At 39.3% G+C, this 25,743-nt stretch overlaps 1 protein-coding gene across 13 annotated transcripts in view; it reads left to right on the top strand.

Annotated features, from left to right (window-relative positions):
• The first annotated feature begins 2,386 nt into the window (after window positions 1–2,386).
• Window positions 2,387–25,743, top strand: part of MARK3 (microtubule affinity regulating kinase 3) — a 145,187-nt gene continuing 121,830 nt past the window's right edge. For 8 of the 13 annotated variants that reach the window (XM_043982409.1, XM_043982407.1, XM_043982408.1 and 5 more), the window contains exons 1-2: window positions 2,646–3,295; window positions 22,790–22,981. In XM_043982409.1, the coding sequence (XP_043838344.1) occupies window positions 3,245–3,295; window positions 22,790–22,981 (243 nt within the window). In that variant the 5' untranslated portion in view covers window positions 2,646–3,244. Of the gene's footprint in view, window positions 3,296–22,789; window positions 22,982–25,743 lie in introns of those variants that run through there. The other 5 variants (XM_043982402.1, XM_043982398.1, XM_043982410.1 and 2 more) reach the window with 4 other exon arrangements.

Here is a 25,743-nt window from a genome sequence, read left to right as displayed (position 1 = left end):
CACCAAAAAAACCAAAAAACCAAAAACAAAATATTAAAGCACTGCATGTGTCTGTTATTGTTGTACTTATCAACAGTGAGTTGACAATATTCCAGTTATAGAGAACACTTTGAACAAAAGCATGCAGACAGGAAAGTGTAGGGGACGGAGAGGAATTCAATCTGACTGGAATAGACAATATATGGGACTTTGCCCTTCTCTAGGGGCAGCATGGTGCAGTGGAAAGAATGTTCCACTTGGAGTGCTGAACTTGGTTCCAGACCAGATTCAGGCCTGAATCCTGGCTCTGGTACTTTACATGACCTTGAGCAAGCCTCTGGGTTCTCATTTACATCATCTTGTCAAATGAGGGAGTTGGACTAGAGGGAATGTGAGGTTTGTTCCAGATCTAGATCTATGATCCTTGTATAGATTAGCTCCTAGGCCAGAAAAATTCTGTCCACCATAAATTGTTCATGTTTGGCTGGTTTTGCATTGATTATGGGATACATAAGCAGAAGAAACTGGTACTTCTGCACCAATATCAAGCATCTTGTATTTTCAGCCTTATATATAGCTCATGACGCACCTGTTTTCTAGATGATACATTGACATTTCTCTCTTCATACTCAAGCCTCTTGTTCACCTCAGTTAATCTCTTAGGATAGTGGGCTCTTAAGATCATAAGCCATTAGAGCTTAGAAGGGGCCTTAGAGATCTGTGTGCTTTCCCATAGAAAGTCTTTCCGGTTTCCCTTAGTTGCTAGGTGCTCTCTCAAATTATGTGATGTTTCTCCCTAGTAGAATGTAAACTCCTTGAGGATAGGTATTGTTTTTCATTTTGTCTTCACATCTCTATCATCTTGAAAAATGATTTGCACAGGGGGCAGCTAGGTGGTGCAGTGGATAAAGCACCGGCCCTGGATTCAGGAGGACCTGAGTTCAAATCCAGCCTCAGACACTTGACACTTACTAGCTGTGTGACCCTGGGCAAGTCACTTAACCCCCATTGCCCTGCAAAAAAAACCCCAAAAAACAAAAAACAAAAAATGATTTGCACATAGCAAGCACTTAAAAATGCTTGCTCAATTGTTTAATTAGATGGTGGGGACTACTGTGAGATAAAGTTGGAAATAAAGGGTAGTACCAGGTTATGATGGGCCTTCAATACCAGACATAAAACTCTGACCTAATTCAGGTTCAGTTACTTAAAATCTATGTGGTCTTGGGCAAATCACACCCCCCTCCCCCATTTTAGGCTCCTAATCTGTTTAATGAGAGGATGGAACTAGGTGCTTTCTAAATCCCTGCCTACCTGTACTCTTATGCTCCCATCTTTGACCTTATACATTGTATTTGGTAGGCAATAGGAGAAAAAGAAATATTTTTAAGCAGGGGACAGGATGTGACCAGAGCCATGATATTGTCTTCTCTTTTTTTGGGGGGGGGGTGGAGCAGGGCAATGAGGGTTAAGTGATTTGCCCAGGGTCACACAGCTAGTAAGTGTCAAGCATCTGGATTTGAACTCAGGTCCTCCTGAATCCAGGACTGGTACTTTATCCACCTGGCCACCTAGCTGCCCCTGTCTTCTCTTCTAAAAGATGGTCTCTTCTCTAGTTCCCCAGAATGAAGAGCTGGGCTTATGATGGGGAGCAGGAAGGGAAGACATAGTCAAGAAACCAAGTAGATGGGACTCTACATCCACATAATGGACTTCCAAAGATTCCTTAAAGAAAGGCATAGGAGTTAAACTCCATTTCCAGGGAACGAGGACAGGGGTTGAGATAACTGAATTTAGAATCAGAGGACTGGGGCAGCTGGTGGCGCAGTGGATAGAGCACCGGCCCTGGAGTCAGGAGTACCTGAGTTCAAATCCGGCCTCAGACACTTAACACTTACTAGCTGTGTGACCCTGGGCAAGTCACTTAACTCCAACTGCCTCACTAAAAAAAAAAAAGAATCAGAAGACCTGGGTTCTTCTTCCAGCTTAGCTACTTATTACCTACTTATTAACTATGTGACCTTGGGCAAGTCAATTCCCTTCTCTGGGGCCTCAGTTTCCCCTTCTGTAAAAAAAAAGGGGGGGTTTGGACCAGATGGTCTCCAAGGACTCTTCAAACTCTTAAACCCAATGAACCTAAGAGTCTTCTCCCACCAATGACCACACCTTCCTCCCTTATTACCTACACCCCCTCCAGCCCGTACCCCACCCCTCCCTTCCCTTCTCCTTCCTTCCCTCCCTGACAGGAATCCAGTCTCCCTTAGCAACAACAGCCAAGGCATGCCTCCTACCGCCTCGGCTATTGGCCGAGTCTCCTCCGGAGAGGCGGGGCGAAGAGGGTGTTGTCACTTCCGCTCCCGTCCGGGGTCGGCGAGGGGAGCCGGAGGCAGCAGAGGAAGCTGGGTGTCGGCCATCTTGGATCTCTGAGGAGAGGCGGCAGCGGGCTGCGGAGATCCGGGCGGCTCAGGCAGGCAGGCAGGCGGGCGGGGCTGGGGCGGCAAGAGACTGTGAAGGGAGATCGCAGTTCCCCACCCGAGGCCTCTTCCATGATCTGCACCTGTGACCCTCCGCTGCCTGTCCTCCACTCCTCTTCCAGGGCGGCTGGTGCCGGGGTGTGGAGGCCCCGGCGCTGAAACCTGAGGCGAGGAAGAGGAGCAGCAGCGGCCGGAGGAGTGCGAGGCTCGCGGGGGCTCGGGAGAGCCTGGCAGCCTCCCCTCCCCTGCCCGGCCCGGCCCTGCCCTTTCCACAGCCGCCGCCTCTGCCCGTGCTGCTTCCTGCCGGGCTGCCCAGCCCGGGAGCCGGGACGGACCTTAGAGACCCCCTATCCCAGCTCCGCCTCGCCCTCCGCTGCCCTGCCCTGGGCACCGCTCTCCTCCCAGGACTTTCCCACGCCTGAAGCCTCCCCGCCCCTCCAGCTGCACCGGGGCGGGGAGGGGGAGGGGGGTCGGTGTCCGGTCGCAGACTCGGGGGGTGGGGCAGCGAAAGCAGCATGAAGCCCGGAACCTGCCCGGGGAATCATTCGGCCAAGCCGGGGATCTAGACCACTGTGCGGGGGGAGGGAGAAGGAAGCCACCCTCCCCCATGGTGCCCCTTCAGAACCACTACTGAGACTGTCCTGTGGCCACCGGACCGGCGAGCCTTGATTCTTTCTTCTTGTAGTCTTGTTTTTTCGGGCGTCCTTTTTGTTTCTTTCCTTTTTTGTTTCTCTTTTCTTTCTTTTTTTTTTGTTCTCCATTGTGGGGAAAAAAATTAAAAGTGAATTAAAATGTCCACTAGGACCCCCTTGCCAACGGTCATTGAGCGAGACACTGAAAACGTAAGTAGTCACGGAATGGATTCTCCTAATGCAGCAATTTGTGGGTAGCATTTTATTGTGGGACATGTTTCAAATACTGTCGTTGCTTGTGCACCTTTCTATCCAGGAACTAAACAGCTGGGTAAATTTTGTCCCCAAATGTGAGAATAGCCAGTCTTTTGATTGTCACACAATATTCCACAAACACTAGGCGCCTATTGTGTGCAGCAGCACTCCTGCTGAGAGACCATGGCCAGTGTATTTGAAAGAGCACTAGATGGGAGAGAGGACCTGGGCGAAATCCCTGCTTGTAACCTTTCTGACCTTGTCTCTTAACCTCCCAGAGACTCAGTTTCCTTTTTCTTAAATTGGCTGCAGTAGAGGTGGTACCTACCACTCAGGGTTGTTAGGGGGAAAGCTCTGTGTAAACCATAAAATGCCATATACTATATAAATGAACTATCAGGATTTTGCTTGGTGCTGGAATAAAGCCTCAATTTTGCTGTAGTCTGTGTTCTCTCAGAGCTTGTCGGGAGGTAAGAGATACTGTGTCCTATCTAAACTTTGAATCTGCACACAATGGGCAGTAATAAAGGTCCGAATTGATCAAAGAGCGGTTAATGTTTTCTTAAAAATGTTTATTTTCCAACTGGCTCTGGATAGTTTAGTAGAATCTACTGTTGTTTGGGCGGTGAGAATATATTTTGTGTTGCCTTGATGGAAGTATTATTGACTAATAAAATGTAAAAGTTGCTGTTAGACTAATCAGTATAACTTGCTTGGGTCGTCTTATACTGTTCCATTAGAGTGTTTTAAGACATTGCAGTATTGGTTTCTTTAGACTTTTCTGGTTTTGATCATGCATATATAATGAGACTGTCAGATGAAGGAGGTGTTTTTAGCATTTAATAAATATAATAAATTGGACGAAATGAGCTACCCTTTATGGCTCATTCTTTTTTTAAAAAAAGTTTGAACTGGCATTAATCACAGTCTCTTTAAAATGCTGCCTTTAAGAAATCCTTGAGCTCTCTTTAGGTGGTAGCCAAAAACCACTAGATTAGAAGAGATCCTAATTACACAGAATGCACACACTTAATAAGGAATAGTTTTTGTAACCTCTGTTTTGAGGAGGAGAGGAAAAACATAAAAATTATTTTTGTTAAATCAGTTACTGTTCTTTGTAATTCTTTTAAAGCAGAATTCCTTAACCTGCTCTCCTGGAAACTTTTAAAAAGTATTTTGATAACTGTATTTAAATACAGTTCACTTCCTTTAGTAATCCTGTGTATTTTATTGTATGCATTTAAAAAATATTCATAGAAAGTTCATAACTTTCATTTTTTTTTTTTTGCGGGGCAATGGGGGTTAAGTGACTTGCCCGGGGTTACACAGCTAGTAAGTGTCAAGTGTCTGAGCCTGGATTTGAACTCAGGTACTCCTGAATCCAGGGCCGGTGCTTGATCCACTTCGACACCTCGCTGCCCCCCAAGTCCATAACTTTATAATCTCTAAGATTAAAAAAAAGGAATTCTTTTTTTAAAGTGACCCCCCCCCAACATTAGAGTAATCATATCCTAATGAAGTGTCTGATCTGATGATCCAGTTTTTAGTGAAGAACTGACTGAATTGTTGGCTAACATTCTCTGTTGTAAAATATCTAGTTAAGCAATCCCTGGAAATTAAATGCTGTACTTAAAAGGTTTATTGACAGCTAGATCTAAAAGCGTTTATTACATGCCTACTATGTGCCAGACACTATACCAGGTTCTGGGGTTAAAAAGACATAAATTGAAAAAGGCCCTGCCCTCAAGGAACATAGACTCTAGAGGGGAAACTTTGTTCACCATCAAATAAATACACAATATATGCAAAGTAAATAGAAGATTAATTTGGTGAATTGATGCAGTAGCCACTGCTGACATTAGGAAAGGCTTCATATAGGTAAGTGATATTTGAATGCAGCATTGAAGGAAGGTAGGAGAGTTTGGTTGGACAGTAGAGTTAGTGAAAATGTAATAAATCTTTTTTTTTTTAATTTTAGTGAGGCAATTGGGGTTAAGTGACTTGCCCAGGGTCACACAGCTAGTAAGTGTTAAGTGTCTGAGGCCGGATTTGAACTCAGGTACTCCTGACTCCAGGGCTGGTGCTCTATCCACTGCGCCATCTAGCTGCCCCCGAAAATGTAATAAATCTTAAACAAGTTCATGCCAGATCATGAAGGGCTTTAACAGCCAAAGAGTTTACATTTTAATCTTGGGATAAATAAGGAGCCATTGTGAGTTTTTGAGTAGAGTAGTGACCTGGTCAGGCCTGTGTTTTAGTACTATTACTTGGGCACCTGCATAGAGGATAAATTAGAGTAGGGGAAATGACTAGAGGCAGGGAGATCAGTTAGGAAGGTTGTTGTAGTCCAGATGAAAAGGTGAATGAAAGCCTATTTTGGACTGAAAACAGTGATGGGGGAAAGGTGACTGATTTTAGACTACCTTAGGAAATGTTTCTTAACTACCACACTGAGCAGTAGTTACTCAGTGGTATCAAATGCCTGAGTTTAATCTCCACGCTGCTATTTTTTTGGTTAGCCATCTGGTGGTTTAATCTTTTGTAAAATTTGGAACAGAGTATCTCCAGCATATAATAATGTTGACTACTTAGCTAATAACAATAGGCTGAAGTTGGTACAATAATTATAAATCGTATATTTTACTTAAATGTACTAAAAACAGTACTGAACAATAGAAGAAAAATACTTAATGGGTTAAATACTTTTACTTTGAACAGCTTGTCATTGATTTCTGACTTGATTTTTTTTCTTGGAATGCTCAGTGGTGTGGAGCGTTAGATTTTGACTATCTGGAATAAGGTCACAAACACAATTCCACACTCTGGAGCTAAAAACAGTAATATAGCAGATCCTATTGTAGTCTGGGGGGAAAAATATTTCCTTCTCCATATATTTCAGTTTGTAAAAATCTGAATGAGGGAAAAATTTGTATATTTTTCATTTAAGAACAAGTGGTTTAGGCCAAAGCTTCTTAAACTCTGGGTTGTGACCTCTTATGGGGTTGAGTAACTGAATGTGGGCCCCGGGGGGGGGGGGGTCCACAAAAAATTTGGCAATAGTAAAAGGTTATGTGTACCTGTTTTATATATCTGGTGACACATAAAAATCTCTCTGGCAAAAAGGGGTCGAGAGAAAAAGTTTAAGAAGCCCTGCCTTAGAAGATCCATTATTGGAAGATTACCCTGGATGTTTTTATGCAGGGTGAGAAAATAGAGAGGCTATTGCAATGGAGCCGTTGAGAGGACCAGTCATAGCATTTAGAGCTAGAAGAGACCTAAGTGACCATCTAGGCCAGGGATTGACAGGCTATCATCTCACATGACCTGTTGCCTGTTTTTGTTTTAAAATAAAATACATTTCGTTTTATTAAAAAATGTTAAAAACCATTCTTAGCTCACAGGCCTTACAAAAACAGGCAGGCGGTCAGGACTGGGCCATACCTCTGACCCAGGCCATTGATTCTCAAACTTTTTAGCCTTGGGGCCCTTCTACACTATTAAAAATTATTAAGGACCTCAAAGAGCTTTTGTTTATTTTTGTTGATAATTGCCATACTAGAAATTAAAATGTTCTAATATTATTGTGAAAATAGATTTGAACTGGAGCATCCTTTGATAGGGTGTGTCAAGGGAAGGTACAGGGTGGGGTGAGGGGTTGGGCGTTGGGGTGGGATCACAGTTTGAGAACTGATGATCTAGTCTATTAACCCTTATTTAAGAAAACTGAGGCTCAGAGAGGTTAAATGCCATCAGGGTCATGCAGGTAAGTAAGTAGTAGAGCTGGGTTTCAAATCTACATCCCCTAACTCCTGAGCTAGAGTTGGTTGCCCTGGAAGTAGAAAGGAAGGGACAAATAAAGAGAGATTTTAGAATTGACAATAATTAGATGTTGACTGAAGAGTCAGAGGTTACTAAAGTTTTTAACTTGGGTAATACTAAAGAAAGTGATGCTTGCCCCATCAACAAGAAAAAGGAAAAGGAGACCAAGTTGTAGGAATAGAGAAGTGCCTTTCCATTTTGGACATACTGAGTTTGGGTCTCTGAATTGGTTTGTCACATTGTAATTTTGGGAGAGTTAGTAATTTAAGAAATTTATAAATTTTTACTTCAGGTTTTAAAATCATTCATTTTTCTAAAAATTTTGAATTGAGATTTTCAGCCTAGAGCATGCATGTATTATGTAAATAAATTCTTTGTATAGCATATTTATATTTCTTACCCCACTAAGTGAGAATTGCTATATTCAGCATTGTTCACCTAAACATGTTTATAGTAACTCTTGTCTTGGCTTGTTCAAGAAAAATTTGAGATGCTTTACTCTCCCTGAAGTATATGTCTCAAAGCTACAATTCATATTCATATTTGACATGAGCAATTTCTGTCTTCTCTGCATCTTGTAAAAAGATTTTGTTTTGTTTGTCCTACTAGTTTTAGTTTTTAAAAGTCAATTTTTGGCAATTTTGGATGATGCTTCAAGGTATATATTGTTTACCAAAATTCAAGAGCTGTTACATAATTACTGATTCTAAAGGTATTCTTACTTGAACCTCACAACTCAAATGAGGTGGGTACTACAGGTATTATTATCCTCATTTTACAGATGAGGAAACTGAGGCGTCAAGAGGTTAAGTGATTTACCCACGGTCACACAGCTAGGAAGCATCAGAAGTGGGATTTGAACCCAGGTCTCCTGACTCTAACACTATACTACAAGGTAGATAATTTGCCATTAATTTTAAATAATGGAATATTTTCTTTCATAAATTGAAAAATGCAGTGCTGTAGTATTTTCATTATGACCCCTTTTCTGGCCCCTACTGTAATTTGAATCTCCAATACTAAATTGATGGGTGTGTAAAATTACAAAATATTTAGGATTTTAGACAGAACCGGAGAGATCATTTAGTCCAACCTCTTCATTTAACAAATGCAGAAACTGAGTTCTAGGCACTTGCCTCAGGGTCATATGCCAAATCAGTGACTGAACTTCATACATACAGAAGTTTTTAAGGACTTTTTCCATTGCTTTAGCTTTCTTTTCAAATGATTTATTAATTAACATAGGAAGGCACATTACATTAATAAAGTTAGATATAGAACAGTTATTAAAAGTAGATATTATTTAAAGGTGATGGGGGAATGGATCTCAGTACTACTAGATCAGATTCAATATTCAAGTTTTGAATTTTAGACTGCTCTATTACTGACTTGTTTTTGAGACCCCAGAAAACTTAATGAAACTCTACAAAGTAGAAGCATTTAAAAAAACAACAAAGATTACTACAAAGGTCTATTATTTGTGAAAAGTGACAGAGAATAAACTTCTTGCAAAAGATTAGGTTTAATCCTGATGGATGTGGGAAAATATATATATATATATATATATATATATATATATATATATATATGTTTAGAAGTTCCTGTAGATAAATATACTTTGTCACTGTAGAAATCACTCTAAAATGGATAAAATAATACTTAAAATCTAAAAATCTCTAGGCATTCTAAAAATAATTTGTTGGCTAGATAGTCAACATAGCATCATTTCATGGTACTATTCTTTGTGAGTTTTTAATTTTTTCAAGAAAACATTTTCTCTCATTAGAGGGGGAATAAGGCAAAACAAAACTCTGATAACAAATGTTCATAATGAAGCAAAATCAAATTCCTACATTGGCCGTGTCCAAAAAATAATATTTCTCATTCTGCATCCTAAAACCATCACTTCTCATTCAGAAGGTAAGTAGCATGCTTTAGGAGTATTCTTAATTATTCATTAGGAAGTTATTCATTGGGAGTATTCTGAAAGCAAAGTACTGAGGATAGTAAATAGTCAATAAAAACTATGTCAGTAAACATTTATTGAGCCCCTACTATGTGCCAGGCACTGTGTTAGACAATAGCAAAGAACTCACAATCTAATGGTGAAGGCAACATACAAACAACTATGTGCAGACAAGCTATATAGAGGATAAATAAATAATCAGAACTAAGTGAGATTGGGAAAGGTTTTTTTGTGGTATTTTAGCTGAGACTTGAAGAAAGCCAGGAGGTGAAACATACTATGTATGAAGGTGGGCCAATGAACATATCAAGTCAGAAAATAGGTTCTTATGTGAAGTATGCAAGGGGGCCAGTGTCACTGGAATGAAGTGTCCATGGAAAGTATGAGGTGTAAGAACACTGGGGGGGGGGGGCGCAGATAACGAAGAGCTTACTTGTTAACTAATACAATTTTTTTAAAAAAGTGAGGCAATTGGGGTTAAGTGACTTGCCCAAGGTCACACAGCTAGTAAGTGTTAAGTGTCTGAGGCCAGATTTGAACTCAGGTACTCCTGACTCCAGGGTTGGTGCTCTATCCACTGCACCACCTAACTGCCCTTAACTAATATAATTTTAATCAAAACTCACAATTTTGGCACTCCATACTTTCATTGAAAACTGCTCCTTTTTAGATTTTATCGTTCTTAAAACAGTGATCTTAACTAGGTTCTTTTGGAAATCCTAGTTTCTCTTACAGCACCTTGTAAGAATAAGTTTCTTCGGGGGTGGCTAGGTGGCGCAGTGGATAAAGCACTGGCCCTGGATTCAGGAGTACCTGAGTTCAAATCCGGCCTCAGACACTTGACACTTACTAGCTGTGTGACCCTGGGCAAGTCACTTAACCCCCATTGCCCTGCAAAAACCAAAACCAAAACCAAACCAAAACAAACAAACAAAAAAGAATAAGTTTCTTCTAGTGAGCATGCTTAAAACTCCATTTGCTTCATACCTGCTGGCAAAATCTAACAATAAATCAGTTTTTGAGGTTCTAGGCTGTAAGATACAGGATTCCACAACACCAAAATTTGAAGCCCTTTCTCCCCCTCAATCATACCGCCTTCCAAACAGATCTTGGAAGTGCCTATCAATCAGAGTACTTAAACCAGAATAACAGATATATTTAATGTAGGTGGGACAGGAGAAACAGTGTGGTAGAGGGAAAAATTTGTAGTCTGGAGGACCAAGATTGAATCTTTGCTTTCTTATTACCATCCACATAACTTTGGGCAAGTCACTTCCCTTCTCTAGTCCTCCTGTTTCCTCCTTTGTAATGAGGAAGTTGGACTAGATTATCTTTAAAATCCTGTCCTGCTCCAAACTCTGATTCAGTAGTTTCATCACCAGTAACAGCTTGTTTCTGGAACAGGATCAGTGGTTTTAGGTAGTTGCCTGGAGAACTTATCCTTTTTGGCGGAATTGGGAGAAGAGCAAGGCAGAAATTTCCTTGTTTTACCTTTATTTAGGTAGCAGTTTGAATATTCTTAAGTGAATATGAAAATCTTTCCAGGATCTTAAAAAACTGCTTTGCATAAGGATAATAAGTGAGCATTCTAAATATTTCTTGAATTAAGTTTTGAATCTCTAGCAACATTTGGAGTAGTTTGCATGAAGGATATGTACTTGAAGGTTTTTTCCCTTAGTAATAGTAATTGATTCATAGGATTATGAGATTATAGACTCTAGAACTAGAAGAGACCTTAGAGATCATGGCCTACAGCTTCCTCATTTTGTAGAGTAGTATGATGATGCCCAGTGAGCTTCTGAAGATCACATTTGTAATGAAGTGCATATTTACCCACTAGTCCTCTCACTTGAAATCTCAGTGTTTTGTTTTGTTTTTTCTTTTCCTCTGCTTTATATAAAAATGTCAGCCTGAGTACTCTGGGCTAAATGCTAGTAGAATAGAGAATTTTTCCTATTTTGAAGCTACTTTAAAGGAACTAAGCCTTCAACTCTGGCTTCATGAGTACCATACTTCAACTGAGGTGTACTGAAAGCTGGTCATAAATGATTCTAAGCGAAATTGCTTATTGATGAAACATTTTTAATGTTGAATTTGTAATTATAAACTACACATTTTATTTTATTTGGGGGGGGTAATGAAGGTTAAGTGACTTGCTTAGGGTCACACAGCCAGTAAGTGTCAAATGTCTGAGGCTGAATTTGAACTCAGGTCTTCCTGAGTCCAGAGCCAGTGCTTTATCCGCTGGGCCACCTAGCTGCCCCCTTGTACATTTCAAAATACAGAGGGTTTCCACTCCATAAGTCCTCTATTCTGCCTCTATTACTCCTACTAAATTAAAATTATGGGTAGGTATGGTTTAAAACCAAAGAACAGGAAGAATTTTCCAGAGATCAGCCAGTCTAGCTCTCTGCCTCTAAAATTTTTAGACAAAATAATACTTTAACTCAGGCAGCCTCTGCAATGATAGAATTAATAGCTTTCTACCCCTTCCTTCTCCTGTACCGGTTTCCTTTCCCCCTCAACTCTCTTATCTTGAGCCTGTTAGCGGTAGGCATGTCTTATCTAGTTTATACTGGGTGGGATTAAAGAGGTTGCTGGCTTTTTGCATAAGGCATCAAAAAAGATTTTCCATATAGTCAAATGTATCAAATATCTGTGATTTCCTTAGTGTGGAAGTGCCTCTGTCTATGTAGATAGCATAGATAAGTAAGTCTTAGAGAAGTGGCTAAATGTCAGAGATGTTATAATGGTTACATCCTTATTAAGTGTTAAGGACTCAACTATTTGATAGAAACTTATAGGGAAAATAGTAGTCTGGTAGAAATTAAGTTTAGACCCATAGCTCTCACCTTGTACTAAGATAAGCTCCAAATGGATATGTAGCTTAGATATAAAAAGTCACATCATAGGGCAGTTGGTGGCGCAGTGGATAAAACACTGGCCTTGGATTCAGGAGTGCCTGAGTTCAAATCCAGTCTCAGACACTTGACAGTTACTAGCTGTGTGATCTTGGGCAAGTCACTTAACCCTCATTGCCCCTCCAAAAACAAAAACAAAAGCAAAAACAAGTCACATCATAAACAAATTAGAGGAACAGGGAAGAAATTGCCTTTCAGATCTATGGATAGGAAAGAGTTTGGGACTACCAAGTGATAGGATCATACAAGATTAAATGAACATTTTTGATTATCTAAAAAAAATTTTTCATAAATCTTATATAAAAATTAGAAGGAAACAGGTAACTGGGGAGAAAAGGTCTCATATCCAAGATAAATTAAGGGACCAATTTAAAGTTATAAGACAAAAATCTATTGTCTAATAGATTAATGGTTCATGGATGTGCATAGGCAGTTTTCTAAGGAAGAAATCCAAGCTATAAACAATCATAAGGTTAAAAATACCCTAAATCACTAATAGAAATAGACAAAGCAACTTTAAAAGTTCTTCATATCTATCAGACTGACAGAAATTAGAAAATTGACAATTGTAGGAGATGTGGGGAAAACAGGTAGACAAATGTACTCTTTTTTGTGAAGCTCTGAATTGGTCCATGTATTCTGGAAAGCACTTTGACGCTATGCCCAGAAATTTACCAAACTGAACATAATCTTTGACCCTGCAGCAATATTGCTACAAGCTCTATACCCAAAAGGAATCTGAGAAGAAAATACACGTACAAAAATATTTACAGCTCTTTTTGTGGTTGCCAAAAATTGGAAACTTAAGAGACTGTCTTATTGGGGGATGACTAATCAAATTGTGCTATGTGAAAGAAATGGAATATGCTTGAACCATAAGAAATGAAGTGGACAGTTTGAAAAGAAACTGGGAAGACCTCTGAAGAGAGCAAACCAAGCAAACTAAGAACAGTTTACACTGATAACAGCATTATACAGAAAAACAGCTTATTTAAAAGACTTTAGAACTAAAATAAGAATTTAGAACATTGACCAATGTAGTTAAAAACTATGAGACTAAAGAACAAGGATTAAACATGCAAGTTCTTTTTTTATAGAGAGATGATGAATTTAAAATCCAGAAAGAGATTCACATTTAGTCATGGCTAATGTGGATATTTGTTTTGCTGGATTATGTAGGTATGTATTGAGGGATTTTGTGAATTGAAGAAAACTGGTTTGACTGGTATATCCCCAGACCCCCAGGATGCATGGAAGACTTGGAGATTGGGCATTATCCCCTCCCCCAGCCTCTTGCTGGATGGCACAATTAAAAGTTAAGTTCCTTGTGTCCCTATTACTCATTCTTCCCTCTATATTGGGCAGTTTGGAAAGTATTCTTATTTCCTTGGTCTTGTTTATATTATTATCTTCCTCTATTGATGACAGGGCAATCTCCTGTTAGTGCTATATTGTTTCTTTGTCTAAAACTTTGTTTAAAGTTTGAGCCCTAAGGGTCTCTGAGCCTTCTACCAGAGTGTAGATACCATAGTATTGCCAGGTGCTTGTCTCAACCCTCCCACCCCCACCCCAACACATACGCTGCCTTTGAATTTTAGGCAAAGGACTTTGCACTTTCCTCCTGCCCTTTTGAGTAAAAGTTTTGTTAACTGCTGTCTAGCCCTGTTGTTCTTCATCCAAACTGTCCTGCACTGCAGATTTTTAAATAATATGCTCAGTTGAGGAGAAGAGGTTAATCGGAGGGACAAATTGATCGAAAATTACTTGAAAATTTTTGAAAAGTAAACTTTTAAAAAAATTGACTAACGGGGGGCAGCTAAGTGGTTCAGTGGTTAAAGCACTGGCCCTAGAGTCAGGAGTACCTGAGTTCAAATTCGACCTCAGACACTTGACACTGTGTGACCCTGGTCAAGTCACTTAACCCCCATTGCCCTGCGGCCCCCCCCCCCCAAATTGACTAACAAAAATTTCTAGTAGACCTAGTTGGCACAGTTCTATGACTTCTTCCAGCAACATAGGAATTAGAACAGGGAAGCAATGGGGAATGGGAAGGTGGAAGGAAGGGTTTTTGAAGAAAGGAAAGTGAAGCTGAACCTAAGGGTGATGAACTGACAGAATAATCCCATCCCCAAAGCATTTTTTAAGTACCTATTATGTGCAAAGTGTTGTCCTTTGTACTGCATATACTAAGAAACCCCCCCCCCCAAATTTTTTCCTTAAACTAATTTTGGGGTTGTATGTGTTTGGGGTTGAGAGGGGAGTCTATAGAGATTAGAGACCATTATCAAAAAGATTGATCAGAAGTGAGACATAGAAACACATGAAAGGTTTGGAGATTATGGTTTTTAAAAAAAATTTTATAATCTGAGATCACAGGATTGGTAGTAAAATCCTTGAGCAATCCTGTAGGTAACAGTTGAAGTGAAGATCAGGTCACTTGAGAGTTCAGGTTGGTTGACCTGGGTAACCAGAGTCATTGAGATGACAATTAGCATGTATATTGAAATCTTTAAAATGAGGAAGAGGAAAAAAAGGGGGGAGGGTAGCTAGGTGGCACAGTGGATAGAGCACTGAGTCAGGAGTACCTGAGTTCAAATCTGGCCTCAGACACTTAACACTTACTAGCTAGCTAGCTGTGTGACCCTGGGCAAGTCACTTAACCCCAATTTCCTCACTTAAAAGAGGAAGAGGGGTCAGGTTGTAAAGATTATGAGGCAGGTAATTAAACTCCTTGAGAAAGGGAGTATATTTTCACCTGAAGTATATGGGGGGGCAGGAATAGAGATTAATTAGAATGATTGATTGGAATAAATCTCAAAAGACAAGAGATCGAATGATAATAGCAGAGGAAGGGTTTGGAAGTAGCTGTGGAGAAAGGAAAAGAATATACATATTCTTTCCTGCCCAGTGTATTCCAGTTTATAATAGGAAGAGTAGCTTGCTCTGAAGAGATCTTGATTTCTTTGAAGTGTTGGAATTTGGAAATAGTGTGGGATCAAACATGGGCGCAATGCAAAGGCTATATGGATTGTAAGAAGAATAAGATGGAATTTACTTCACATAGATGATGAATTTAAAATCTAGAAAAAGATACACATATTTAGACATAGTAGCTAATGTGGATATTTGTTTTGCTGGATTATGTAGCTATTTATTGAGGGACTTTGTGAATCGAAGAAAACTGGTTTGACTTGTATATATCCCCAGATCCCCAAGATGCTTGGAAGAGTTGGAAATTGGCATAAATGTTGACTGGTAGAGAGAGGAGAAGAGAATTTTATCATTGGCAGATGGCAGTCTTGAATTACAGGGGCAAGAGGAACAAAAGGTTATCAGAGAAAGTAACCAGTTGATCTGGGCAGCCACCCTCCCTAGGGTTCTGTGATAATTAAGCTCTGGGTTGGTGCAGTGCCTGTGGTGTTACTTTCTATGGTTTATTACCCCAAATACTGGGAAACTTCATGAAGGGTAGATACAGCAGGTGCAAGTGCCAGGAACTTTTGGTCAGGTATCTGTATCAGTAAATAACTGATAATTGGGTCTCTTGGGACAGATTCACTTTGGGTCAGAATTCACACTCAGCACCAGCTCTATAGTTTCATTCCAAGGTGATGGGTTAAAACTTTTAAATGGTACTCCAAATGTCGAGCAGACATCTGACTCCTAATCTCTTGACTCTCTGGAAGTATAGGACCTTCAGTACCTTTGGGGTTCTGAGGCTGGGGGTCTCTTATGGATATGAAAATTTCCCTAGTTGTGTATTTCTGAGCTTCTAAGTTGCTAGCCATGCTGATTTAAAGAATTAATAGAGGGCAGCTAGGTGGCACAGTAGATAAAGCACTGACTCTGGATTCAGGAAAGACCTGAGTTCAAATGTGCCCTGTATGACCCTGGCTAAGTCACTTAACCCTCATCCCCCCCCCCCCCAAAAAAAAAAGAATAGAAATGTTGATCAGGACCTTAAGAATCATCCTAATGCATGTGTCTCAGGTCCAGGTCATTTCTTTTTCTCAAAAACAGTGATGGCTTCCTATAGGTATATGGAATAAAATAAAAAATAAAATAAAATATAAACTTCTTTACTTGTTATTCAAGGCTGCATGATTTGGTTGCAGCTTATCCCTGATTGTTCCTCCTCAGCCATTCAGACCAAACTGGATTTTTTGTTTTGGGAACATCCCAAACTCTCCCCTAACCAGGTGGTACAGTGGCTAGCTAAATTGCTGCTGGAGTCAGGAAGACCTGAGTTTAGAGCTGGCCTCAGAAACTTACTAGCTGTGTGACCTTGGGCAAGTCACTTAACCTCTATCTGCCTCAGTTATCTCATCTGTAAAATGAGGATAATCATGACACTTACCTCACTGCCATCCCCCTTCTACTCTCCACTAAAACATATCTGACAAGAGGGTCACTTCATAGTATGTTTGAAGACTTCTAATGAGGGGGAACCACCTCCTAAAGCAGCCCATTCTATTTATGGATAGTACTAATTGTTAAGAAAGGGAAGCTAGGTTGCCCAGTGAATAGAGTGCTTGTCCTGGAGTCAAGGAAGTTGTTCACTTCTTTCAGTAGGGTCCCATCTTTGTGACTCTTTTGGAGGTTTTTCTTGGCAAAGATATTGGAATAGTTTTGCTGTTTCCTTCTCCAGCTCATTTTACAAATGAGGAAAACTGAGGCAAACAGGATTAAGGGTCATACAGCTAGTAAGTGAGTGTCTGAGGCTGGATTTGAATTCAGAAAGATGAGTCTTACTGACTCCAGGTCCCACACTCTGTCCACTGCACCACCTTACAAACTTCTTTACCTGTCATTCAAGACTTCATGATTTGGCTGCAGTTTACCCCCAGTTATTCCTCAAATTCTTGATTAACCACTCAGACCAAACTGGACTATTCGTTTTGAAAACAACCCAAACTCTCCTCTAACTAGGTGGTACAGTGACTAGAGTGCTAGGCAAAGAGTCAGGAAAACTTTCAAATCTGGCCTCAGATACTTACTTAGGTATCTGACCCTGGGCAAATCACAACCCTATTTGCTTCGGTTTCCTCATTGGTAAAATGAGCCAGAGAAGGAAATGGCAAACCATTCCAGTAGCTTTTGGAAAGAAAATCCCCCCCCCAAAAAAAAAAAGGGGTCATGATGAGTCAGATGTAAAAGGAACAAAAGGACTAAATTGTTAAAACAAAACAAAAAAAAGTCTTGGCCTCAAGCCTAAAGCTTTGCTTCACTGCAACTTCCACTCATCGCTGCTGGTTTTCCCTACTGGGATCAGTGTGTTTAATAAATGTTAATTTTTTGACTACCTGAAAAATAACAAGTCTTATTTTTCTTTCCCTCTACACTCATCTTCTCCAGGCTAATATTCCTGGTTTGTTCAATTGCTCCCAGTATAACATGGACTGAAGGCCTTTCACCAATTCTAGTCTTCTTGGTGAAGACTTCTTTAGATGTTTTCTAGTTTATTAGTATTTTTCCTAAAGTTGATTCCTAAGGGGGCAGCTAGGTGGCGCAGTGAATAAAGTGCTGGCCCTGGATTCAGGAGGACCTGAATTCAAATTTAGACTCAAACATTTGACACTTGCTAGCTGTGTGACCCTGGGCAAGTCTTTTCACTCTCATTGCCCCCCCCCCCAAAAGTTGATTCCTAAACTTTATGACTTACCATAGTTTTTTTTTTTCACCATATCACATATTATAATGAATTTATATCCTTGTCTTATATTCTCTTGTAGAATTAAAAACTCCTTGAGGTCATAGACTGAATTATGTCTGGAAATCTTTGTATACTTCACAGAGCTCTGTGTATAATAGATTTTCAGTCTTAGTATTTCTTGAATGCATATATCTTGTCATTAACCTTTCCTTAATGCTTAGTTTTATAGTTGAGAAAATTTTGAGCATCTTCCACTTTAAAAAGAATCAATTCAATCTTATTTTCAGTTGGACTACTTGTCAAATGGGACAACATTTAAACAACTGCGTACAAACCACCTCTGTACAGGATAGATATGAAATGATCTACAGAGGGAGGGTACCAGCATTAAGGGGAATCAGAAACTGTTCTTTCAGAAGGTGGGGTTTTAGTGGGGACTTGAAGCCAAGGAAGCCATGAGGTAGAGATGCGGAGAGAGAGTATTTCATATGAAGGACAGCCAGTGAAAATACCCAAGAGTTGAGACACTAGATTGCAGAGAGTATTGTGGGGTGGAGGGAGGTGTACGTTTAATAAGACTCAAAAGCTAAAGCAAGGCAGGTTAGAAGAGAGAAGGGAACATCTGCCAGAAATACTATGGTAAAGTTGGCAGGCCTTGGCAACAGATTGGAAAAGATATAGTAGGAGAATGAGGAGTTCAAGATGGCACTGAGAAAGTGGTGGTACCTGGTATAATAATAATAGGCAAGTTAGGAAGAGAGGAGAGTTGGGGAGAAAAAGGTAATATTCAGTTGTAGATATGTTGAGTTAAAATATCTATAGAACGTATACATTTCAAGATGTCTGATAGGCAGTTGGAGAGGAGAATCTGGAGGGTGAGAGTGGTTAGGGCTGGATACATTGATACATTCATGGAAGCTTATGAGATCAACAAGTGATCCCAAGCATAAAGAGAGAAGAGGGCCCAGGACATATAATGGCACAATGACTGTTCTCAATTCTAACCATTTTATGAGGATTAGAGAGAGGGCAGCATCTCACATCACTGCCTTGTCTGCCCCGTTATTGGTAGTTGATATGGGTGGAGATGGCAGATCCCTTTTTAATTTTTTTTTTTTTGCAGGGAAAAGAGAGTTAAGTGACTTGCCCAGGGTCACACAGCTAGCAAGTGTCAAGTGTTTGAAACTAGATTTGAACTCAGGTCCTCTTGAATCCAGGGCCGGTGCTTTATTCACTGCACCACCTAGCTGTCCTCAGATCCCTTGTTGACAAGGACTACTTCCAGATGTACAAAAAACTGTTAAATTTTCAGTATGAGTATTTACACCTCAGAAAACACTACATATCATCATGATTTATTGTTATATTGCTTTTCTATCGACTTAAAACTGATGGAAATAATGTTAATGCAATTTAAGCTTTAAAGTATGCCATATGCATGTTTTTTTTCCAAGAGCTAATTGTTAAATATTTATCAGACCACTCATGGCTTATTCCCCTCCATTATGGTATTGAGCAAGGCTTTTAGTTTGGGAGTGTACATAGCTAAGATCCTTATTAGCTTTAATTCATACTCAGTGCATGCCAACATGGATATGTTGAACCATGGTAGAATTGGACTATATGACGTGTATAAATGTGATTTTTTTTTTCCTTTAGCGTAATTGAGATTGAGGCCTGTTTATTTTCCTAGGAAAAACTAAGCTGGAAATTCAAACTTTAGATGACCTTGAATCTTAAATGAATTTCCTGTATTCTCTAAAATTGAAGAGTAAACATTTTTATGTAAAATTGAGTGTAGCCTCAGATACTTGACAATTACTAGCTGTGTGATCCTGAGCAAGTCACTTAACCCTAATTGCCCCCCTAACCCCCCAAAAAGAGTATAAAGTTATTTTTGTGCCCCATTCTTTAGAAAATATGATCTGCTAGCAGCTTGTACATTAAAGGACCAGAGGGCATTGAATATGATATTCCAAAGGGCAAAGGAAATGGGATTACAACCAAGAATCACCTACCCAGCAAAACTCAGCATTATCTTTCAGTGGAAAAAATGGGACTTTAGTGAAAAAGAAGACTTTCAGATATTTGTGATGAAAAGACCTGAACTGAATGGCAAATTTGACTTTCAAATACAAGACCCTAGAGAACCATTAAAAAAAAAATGGAGCTGGGGGACACAGCTGGGGTTGTACAGTGGGTGACTGTCTTGTGTCTGAGGCCAGGTTTTGACTGGGATCCCCCTGGGTCCAGGGGTGATGATTTGTCCACTGTGTCACTTAGCTAAATGACAACATCTTTAGGGTTAAATTGAAGGGTCAAGGGAATTCACTGTGGGGAGGGGGAAGGGCAGAAGAGAAATCCTACATGAAAGTAACAGGAAAAGGCTTATGGAGTGGGGGAAGACATGGGAGAGGAGCTGGGCAGTAAATGAATTTTACACTCATCAGAAAAGGCTCAAAGATCTTAAACTCATCAGAGCTGCCTCAAGGAGGGACTAAGAGACACACCCAACTGGGTGGACTAATCTATTTAATCTGGGCAGTAAATGAGCCTGACACTCATCAGAATTGGCTCAAAGACCTCTGTCATTAGAATTGGCTCAAGGAGGGACTAATGTACACACTCAATTGGGTGGAGTAATCTCTCTAACCCTGCAGAAAAAGAGGAGGGGAAGGGTTGATAAAGAGAGAGAGACAAAAGAAGGAAGGGCAGAGTGGGGGAGGGGACAGACAGAAGCAAATCCCTTTTGAAGAGTGATAGGATGAAAGCAGATGGATAATAGAATAAATATCATGGGGAAGGGAAACAGTTAACAATAGTAATCATGAAAAAGAGAAAAGGGGGGAAATTGTACAAAAAATATTTATAGCAACTCTTGGTGGATTCTAAGAATTGAGAATCAAGGGAATGTCCATCAATTGAGGAATGATGGAAAAAGCTGTGTTATATGATTGTAGTGGTATGGTCTTGTGCTACAGGAAATGACAAACAGGATGATCCCCCCAAAACCTGGAAAGACTAATGAACATCGATGTATAGTGAAGTGAGCAGAGCTGGGAGGACATTGTGTGTAGTGACAGCAGTATTGTTTAATGAGCAATTGTGAATGACTTAACTACTCTCAGCAGTACAATGATCCAAGACAATCCCAAGGAACTAATGAGGAAGCTTACTATGCACCCCTATAGAAAGAACTGATAAAAAGAACACTTGGGGATTGTACATATATAACCTGGTTGTGATCTTGTGGAGGGGGAAGGAAAGGGAGGGAGAAAAATTTGGAACTCTAAATCTTATGAAAATGAATGTTGAAAACTACCCTTACATGTAAATGGAAAAGAAATGTTTGTTGCTAAATTTTAAAAAAAGAAAAAGAAAATATGATCTGTTTTACAAAATAAATGGGGATGTGAAGAGAGGCCAAAAAACCAGCTCCTGCTCTCAAGGTATTTGTATTCTAATGGGGAGAGACAACGCACAAACGATTGTGAAGAAAATCAATAGAGGGAATATATAGAAAAGGTTCTAGTGTTAAAGGACATATCAAGTAAGGGTTCTTATAGAAGGTGGGGTTTTAGTTGCAACTCAAAGCGAGGAAGCATAAATGAAGGGGAAAAGATAGCCAGTGAAAATTCCGAGTCTGTAGATATATGGAGTATCTTGTGGGAGGAATAGCAAGGAGGAGGGTCAATATCACTGAATCACAGAGCATGTGGGTTAAGTATGTGAATAAGGTGTAAAAAGAATGGAAAGGTAGAAAGATACCAGTTATGAAGAGCTTTGAATGTCTGAGGATTTTATAGTGTCCCAAAAGTCATAGTGCAGTTTTAAGTTTGAAATTGAAAATAAGGAGCCAATGGAATTTGTTGAAAAAGGAGGAAGGATAACTTGGTCAGATGAATTTGATAGATAACAAAGTGGAGGATAGATTGGAATTCTTGGGTAATTGGGCAGAGACTCTAGGCAGGGAGAGTAACCAGAAAATCAAGTGCATAGCAAAGGTAGAGTAGAAACCTGAGAAATAGGGATGAGGAGGGATTACTTCTATTTGGGAGATCAGCTGGACTTTTAAGATGCTTTTCGGTAGGTCTAACTATGATGAGAAGCAGGTTGTTAGCCACAATTAGGTTTATTTTGGATCATGAATGAAAAATAGGGCAAGAGAGAGGTTTTCTTGAAGAAAAGGCACTTTTAGTGTGTCTCCTACACACTTGTCCTGAAAGATGTTGGTAGAGCTCATAGGGAAGAGACTATAGTTAGATAAGACAATACTTGGGTCACTTTTTAGTACTGTTGATCCAGCACAACTTAGAAAGGAGAGTTTGGAAAATGGTGTATATGTTGCCTTAGAGGAGGTGTTGGGAAGGAGAGAGAGAGTTTATATTAGATGCTCTTTAAAGGTTGTGTTTAAAAGTTGAGTGCTTAGAACTTGGGAAATTATTTAAGTTAGCAGCTTATGTGGTTATCTGGCTTTAAGTTTTAGTTTAAGTGCTTATATACAGGTGGACTGTTTACGTGATTATAGATAGCCTAATGTAGTGGAAATTGGACAAGGCTTAAATTTTAGGAAAGCTTGGCTCTAGTTATCACTTGATTACTAAATAGCTTTTGGCCTTGAGCAAAAATCACTAATCTCCTAGCTTGTGGTTTACTCATCTGTCAAATGAGGTTGGTGTCTGGCTGAAGACCTATTGTGTATAGGTTTGCTGTGAGGAGCAAAAATAACTCTGCAAAAATGCTTTTGGAAAAGGATTCTACAAACCTAAATTCTCGTTATTGGTGTTTTAAGAGAATCATGTTTGTAAATTAGTTTCTTCTTTCAAATTGTCAATTTGTACTTCAACAATTTTCTATATTTCTATTTTTCCAAATATTCCTCCATTCTTTTTCTTTTAAATTTAAGATTGTGAAAAGGTTGGTATAATATGGACAAATGTCCACAGAAGCTGATGGCACGGTGAGGCTAAACTTCATTTTAATTTGTAAGCAATAATATGTTATTTCATCAACCAGAAACTCTTAAAACTTGGCAAGTACTATGTGTTCTTTTTGTTTCCTTATTCTTATGTATGTTGTTGTTACCTTAGCACACATCTCATGGAGATGGACGTCAAGAAGTTACCTCTCGAACTGGGCGCTCTGGAGCTCGATGTAGAAACTCAGTAGCTTCCTGTGCAGATGAACAACCTCATATTGGAAACTATAGACTTCTGAAAACAATTGGCAAGGGAAATTTTGCAAAAGTGAAACTGGCAAGACACATCCTTACAGGCAGAGAAGTAAGTACTGATTATTACATTTACTTTTGATGCAAAAAAACCCCCAAAGCTACCTCTTGCAATGTGCCTGGGTATTTGTAAATAAACAAAAATATCCATGATTACATGTGTCTGTTTAAAAATGTTAAATGAGTGATTCTTCAGGAGTGAATGGTTTTGTTAGTTTTCATTAATAACCTTAAAATTGTTTTGAACTCTTCACATTAGAATATTCAGACCTTTAAATATCAATATTTAGACTTTGTTACATATTAATAAATATTATATATTTTGTTATCTGACACTTTTTTACTTTAGTTTTGCAGATTATATCTCCAAGCAGTTTAGTCAACTCTGAAAGTGTTCTTTTTGATGTTTATTGACCTAGGAGAAAGGTAGAACCATGGAAACAGTAATTAGGTCGCAGTTAGTTTCTTACTTTTCCTTGTCTCTGAGCCCCAGGCTTCACAGACTAATACTCCGTAGTTAGTTGTACAGAATGAATTTATTAAAACAACTCAACTGCTATTTGACATTAAGGAAAATGTAAAACATGTACTTTTTTCTTTTAACTCTTGAATAAAATTTAGTTTACTGATGCTTTTTGCTTTTTAGTCATCTCAATTTCCTCTAACCCTCCTGTTTTTCCTACCTTGTACCTTGTGACCAAGAAAAACAATTAAACATAGGTATCTGCTAGTGATAGTGACCACATGTGACAGTGATAGTGACCACATGTGACAATGTGCTTAATATTCTGTCCTAGTAGTCTTCTGCCTCCCTTTCGTTAGTGGAAAGTTATGTTTCATTATAGGATCTCCAGGACATTCATTTTTAGAAATTTTTTTCATTGAGTTGTTGTATTTGTTACATATGTTATTCTGATAAATGAAAATCTTCCCATGTGTCTCTGAATTCTGCATTTATCATAATGCACATTAACATGCCATTCAATTAGTATATCATAATTTTTTTTTTCAACCTTTTCCCAATTGATGGACCTTCTTTGTTTATAATTCTTGGTGACCATAAAAAATGCTGCTGTGAATATTTTGGTATATTGTGAATCTATCTTTCTGTCTGACTTTCTGGGTGTGGATATCTGTAGTGGGAGCAGTGGATCAAAGGATGAGAATAGTTTAATTGCTGTTTACAGAATTCCAAATTGATATCCAAATCAATTAACAATTCCATAGTGTTTTCCTGTGTCTTTTTCCAATGTTGACATTTCCATTTCTTGTCATCTTTGCCAATTTACATGGAGTGAGGTGAAATGTCAGTTATTTTAATTTGCATTTCTCTTCCTATTAGGGACTTAGACCATGAGTTCATTTATAGTTCTCGATACTTTTTTAAAAAGTTCATATATCATTCAACCCAGTCAGCATTTAAAGAAAAAGCAAAAACAACCTCTGCCCATAAGGAGCTTACATTCTTCTTTTTTTAATCATATGAGTATTTTATTATTTTTCAGTTACATGTGAAGATAGTTTTCAACATTTGTTTTCAAAGGATTTTTAGTTCCAAATTTTTCTTCCCTCTCCCCTCCCGAAGACAGAAAACAATCTGATATAGGTTATATATGTACAATCACTTTAAACATATTTCTGTGTTAGTCATGTTGTGAAAGAAGAATCAGAACAAAAGGAAAAAACCTCAAAAAGGTTAAAAAAACCAGCCAAAAAGTAGAAGCAGTATGGTTCAATCTGCATTCAGAATCCATAGTTCTTTTTTCTGGATGTAGAGACCATGTTCTATCCTGAGTTCTTTGAAATTGTTTTGGATCATTGTACTGCTGAGAAGAGCCAAGTCTGTCACAATTGATCATCACACAATGTTGCTGTTTCTGTGTACAATGTTCTCCTGGTTCTGCTCCTCTCAGTCAGCATCTGTTCATATAAGTCCTTCCAGGTTTCTCTAAACTCCTCCTGCTCATCATTTTGTCAGGATGTCTGCAATTTGAGAAACCCACAGCTAAGCACTAGAACCTGGTAACCGCCCGGGCTGGAACCTGTGAGCTCTGGTGATTGCTCGCCAGACTCCTGAGTTTTCTGCCTTGTGGCTCAATTCCTTCAATTCTCCACTGCTTCCTCTGCCCAGAACTCCACTACCTCACTTTGGAACCTCCCCACGCCATCTGCACTCATGGGCAAGGAGAAATCAGAAATTTACTCTATTGAGGTCAGTGCAGCCAAGGACATTGAAACAGTAGAACATCCATTCCTACCTATGCCTAACTCTCCAGCAAACCTATTAGGCTGCAACCTCCTTTGTAAACTTAGAACAACCATATCTTGTTCTCCAGATGGTGGCACATCCCTGGAAGTGCCAGAGGTTACTGTCCACTTACTGCCAATTTTGATCGCAGACAGTCAAGAAATAGTGGAGAATACATTTGAAATCCCTTTGTGGTCGCCATCTGTAAGGGGCTAAAGTTCTAGCTATGATGTCTAAAATCTATTAAAATCTAATGAGTGGTTACCTTAAATTAGAAGTTTTAGCATGATTTTAGACTTTTAAGTATTTATTAAATATATATGGGTTAGTAAAGAGAAAACACTTGGATAAAAAATTAGATCTGCCAGCTCTCTCCCTAATCTCCTTCCCCTCCTGTCTAGCCGAAGTCTCCAACCCCCAAAAGCGACTCCTCCTCAGAGGCTTCTTTCTGAAGCCTCCTGCGAAATAGGAAACAGGGCCGTGTACACACACACACACACACACACACACACACACACACACACCCCTCCAAGCTAATTGGCTGGTAACCCTGAATGACAGAACTA

The sequence above is a fragment of the Dromiciops gliroides genome, chromosome 2, assembly GCF_019393635.1.
Source record: "Dromiciops gliroides isolate mDroGli1 chromosome 2, mDroGli1.pri, whole genome shotgun sequence".
NCBI lineage: Eukaryota > Metazoa > Chordata > Mammalia > Microbiotheria > Microbiotheriidae > Dromiciops > Dromiciops gliroides.
Note: the sequence above shows the minus strand (reverse complement) of the source record. Positions and strands in the feature narration are given on the sequence as shown.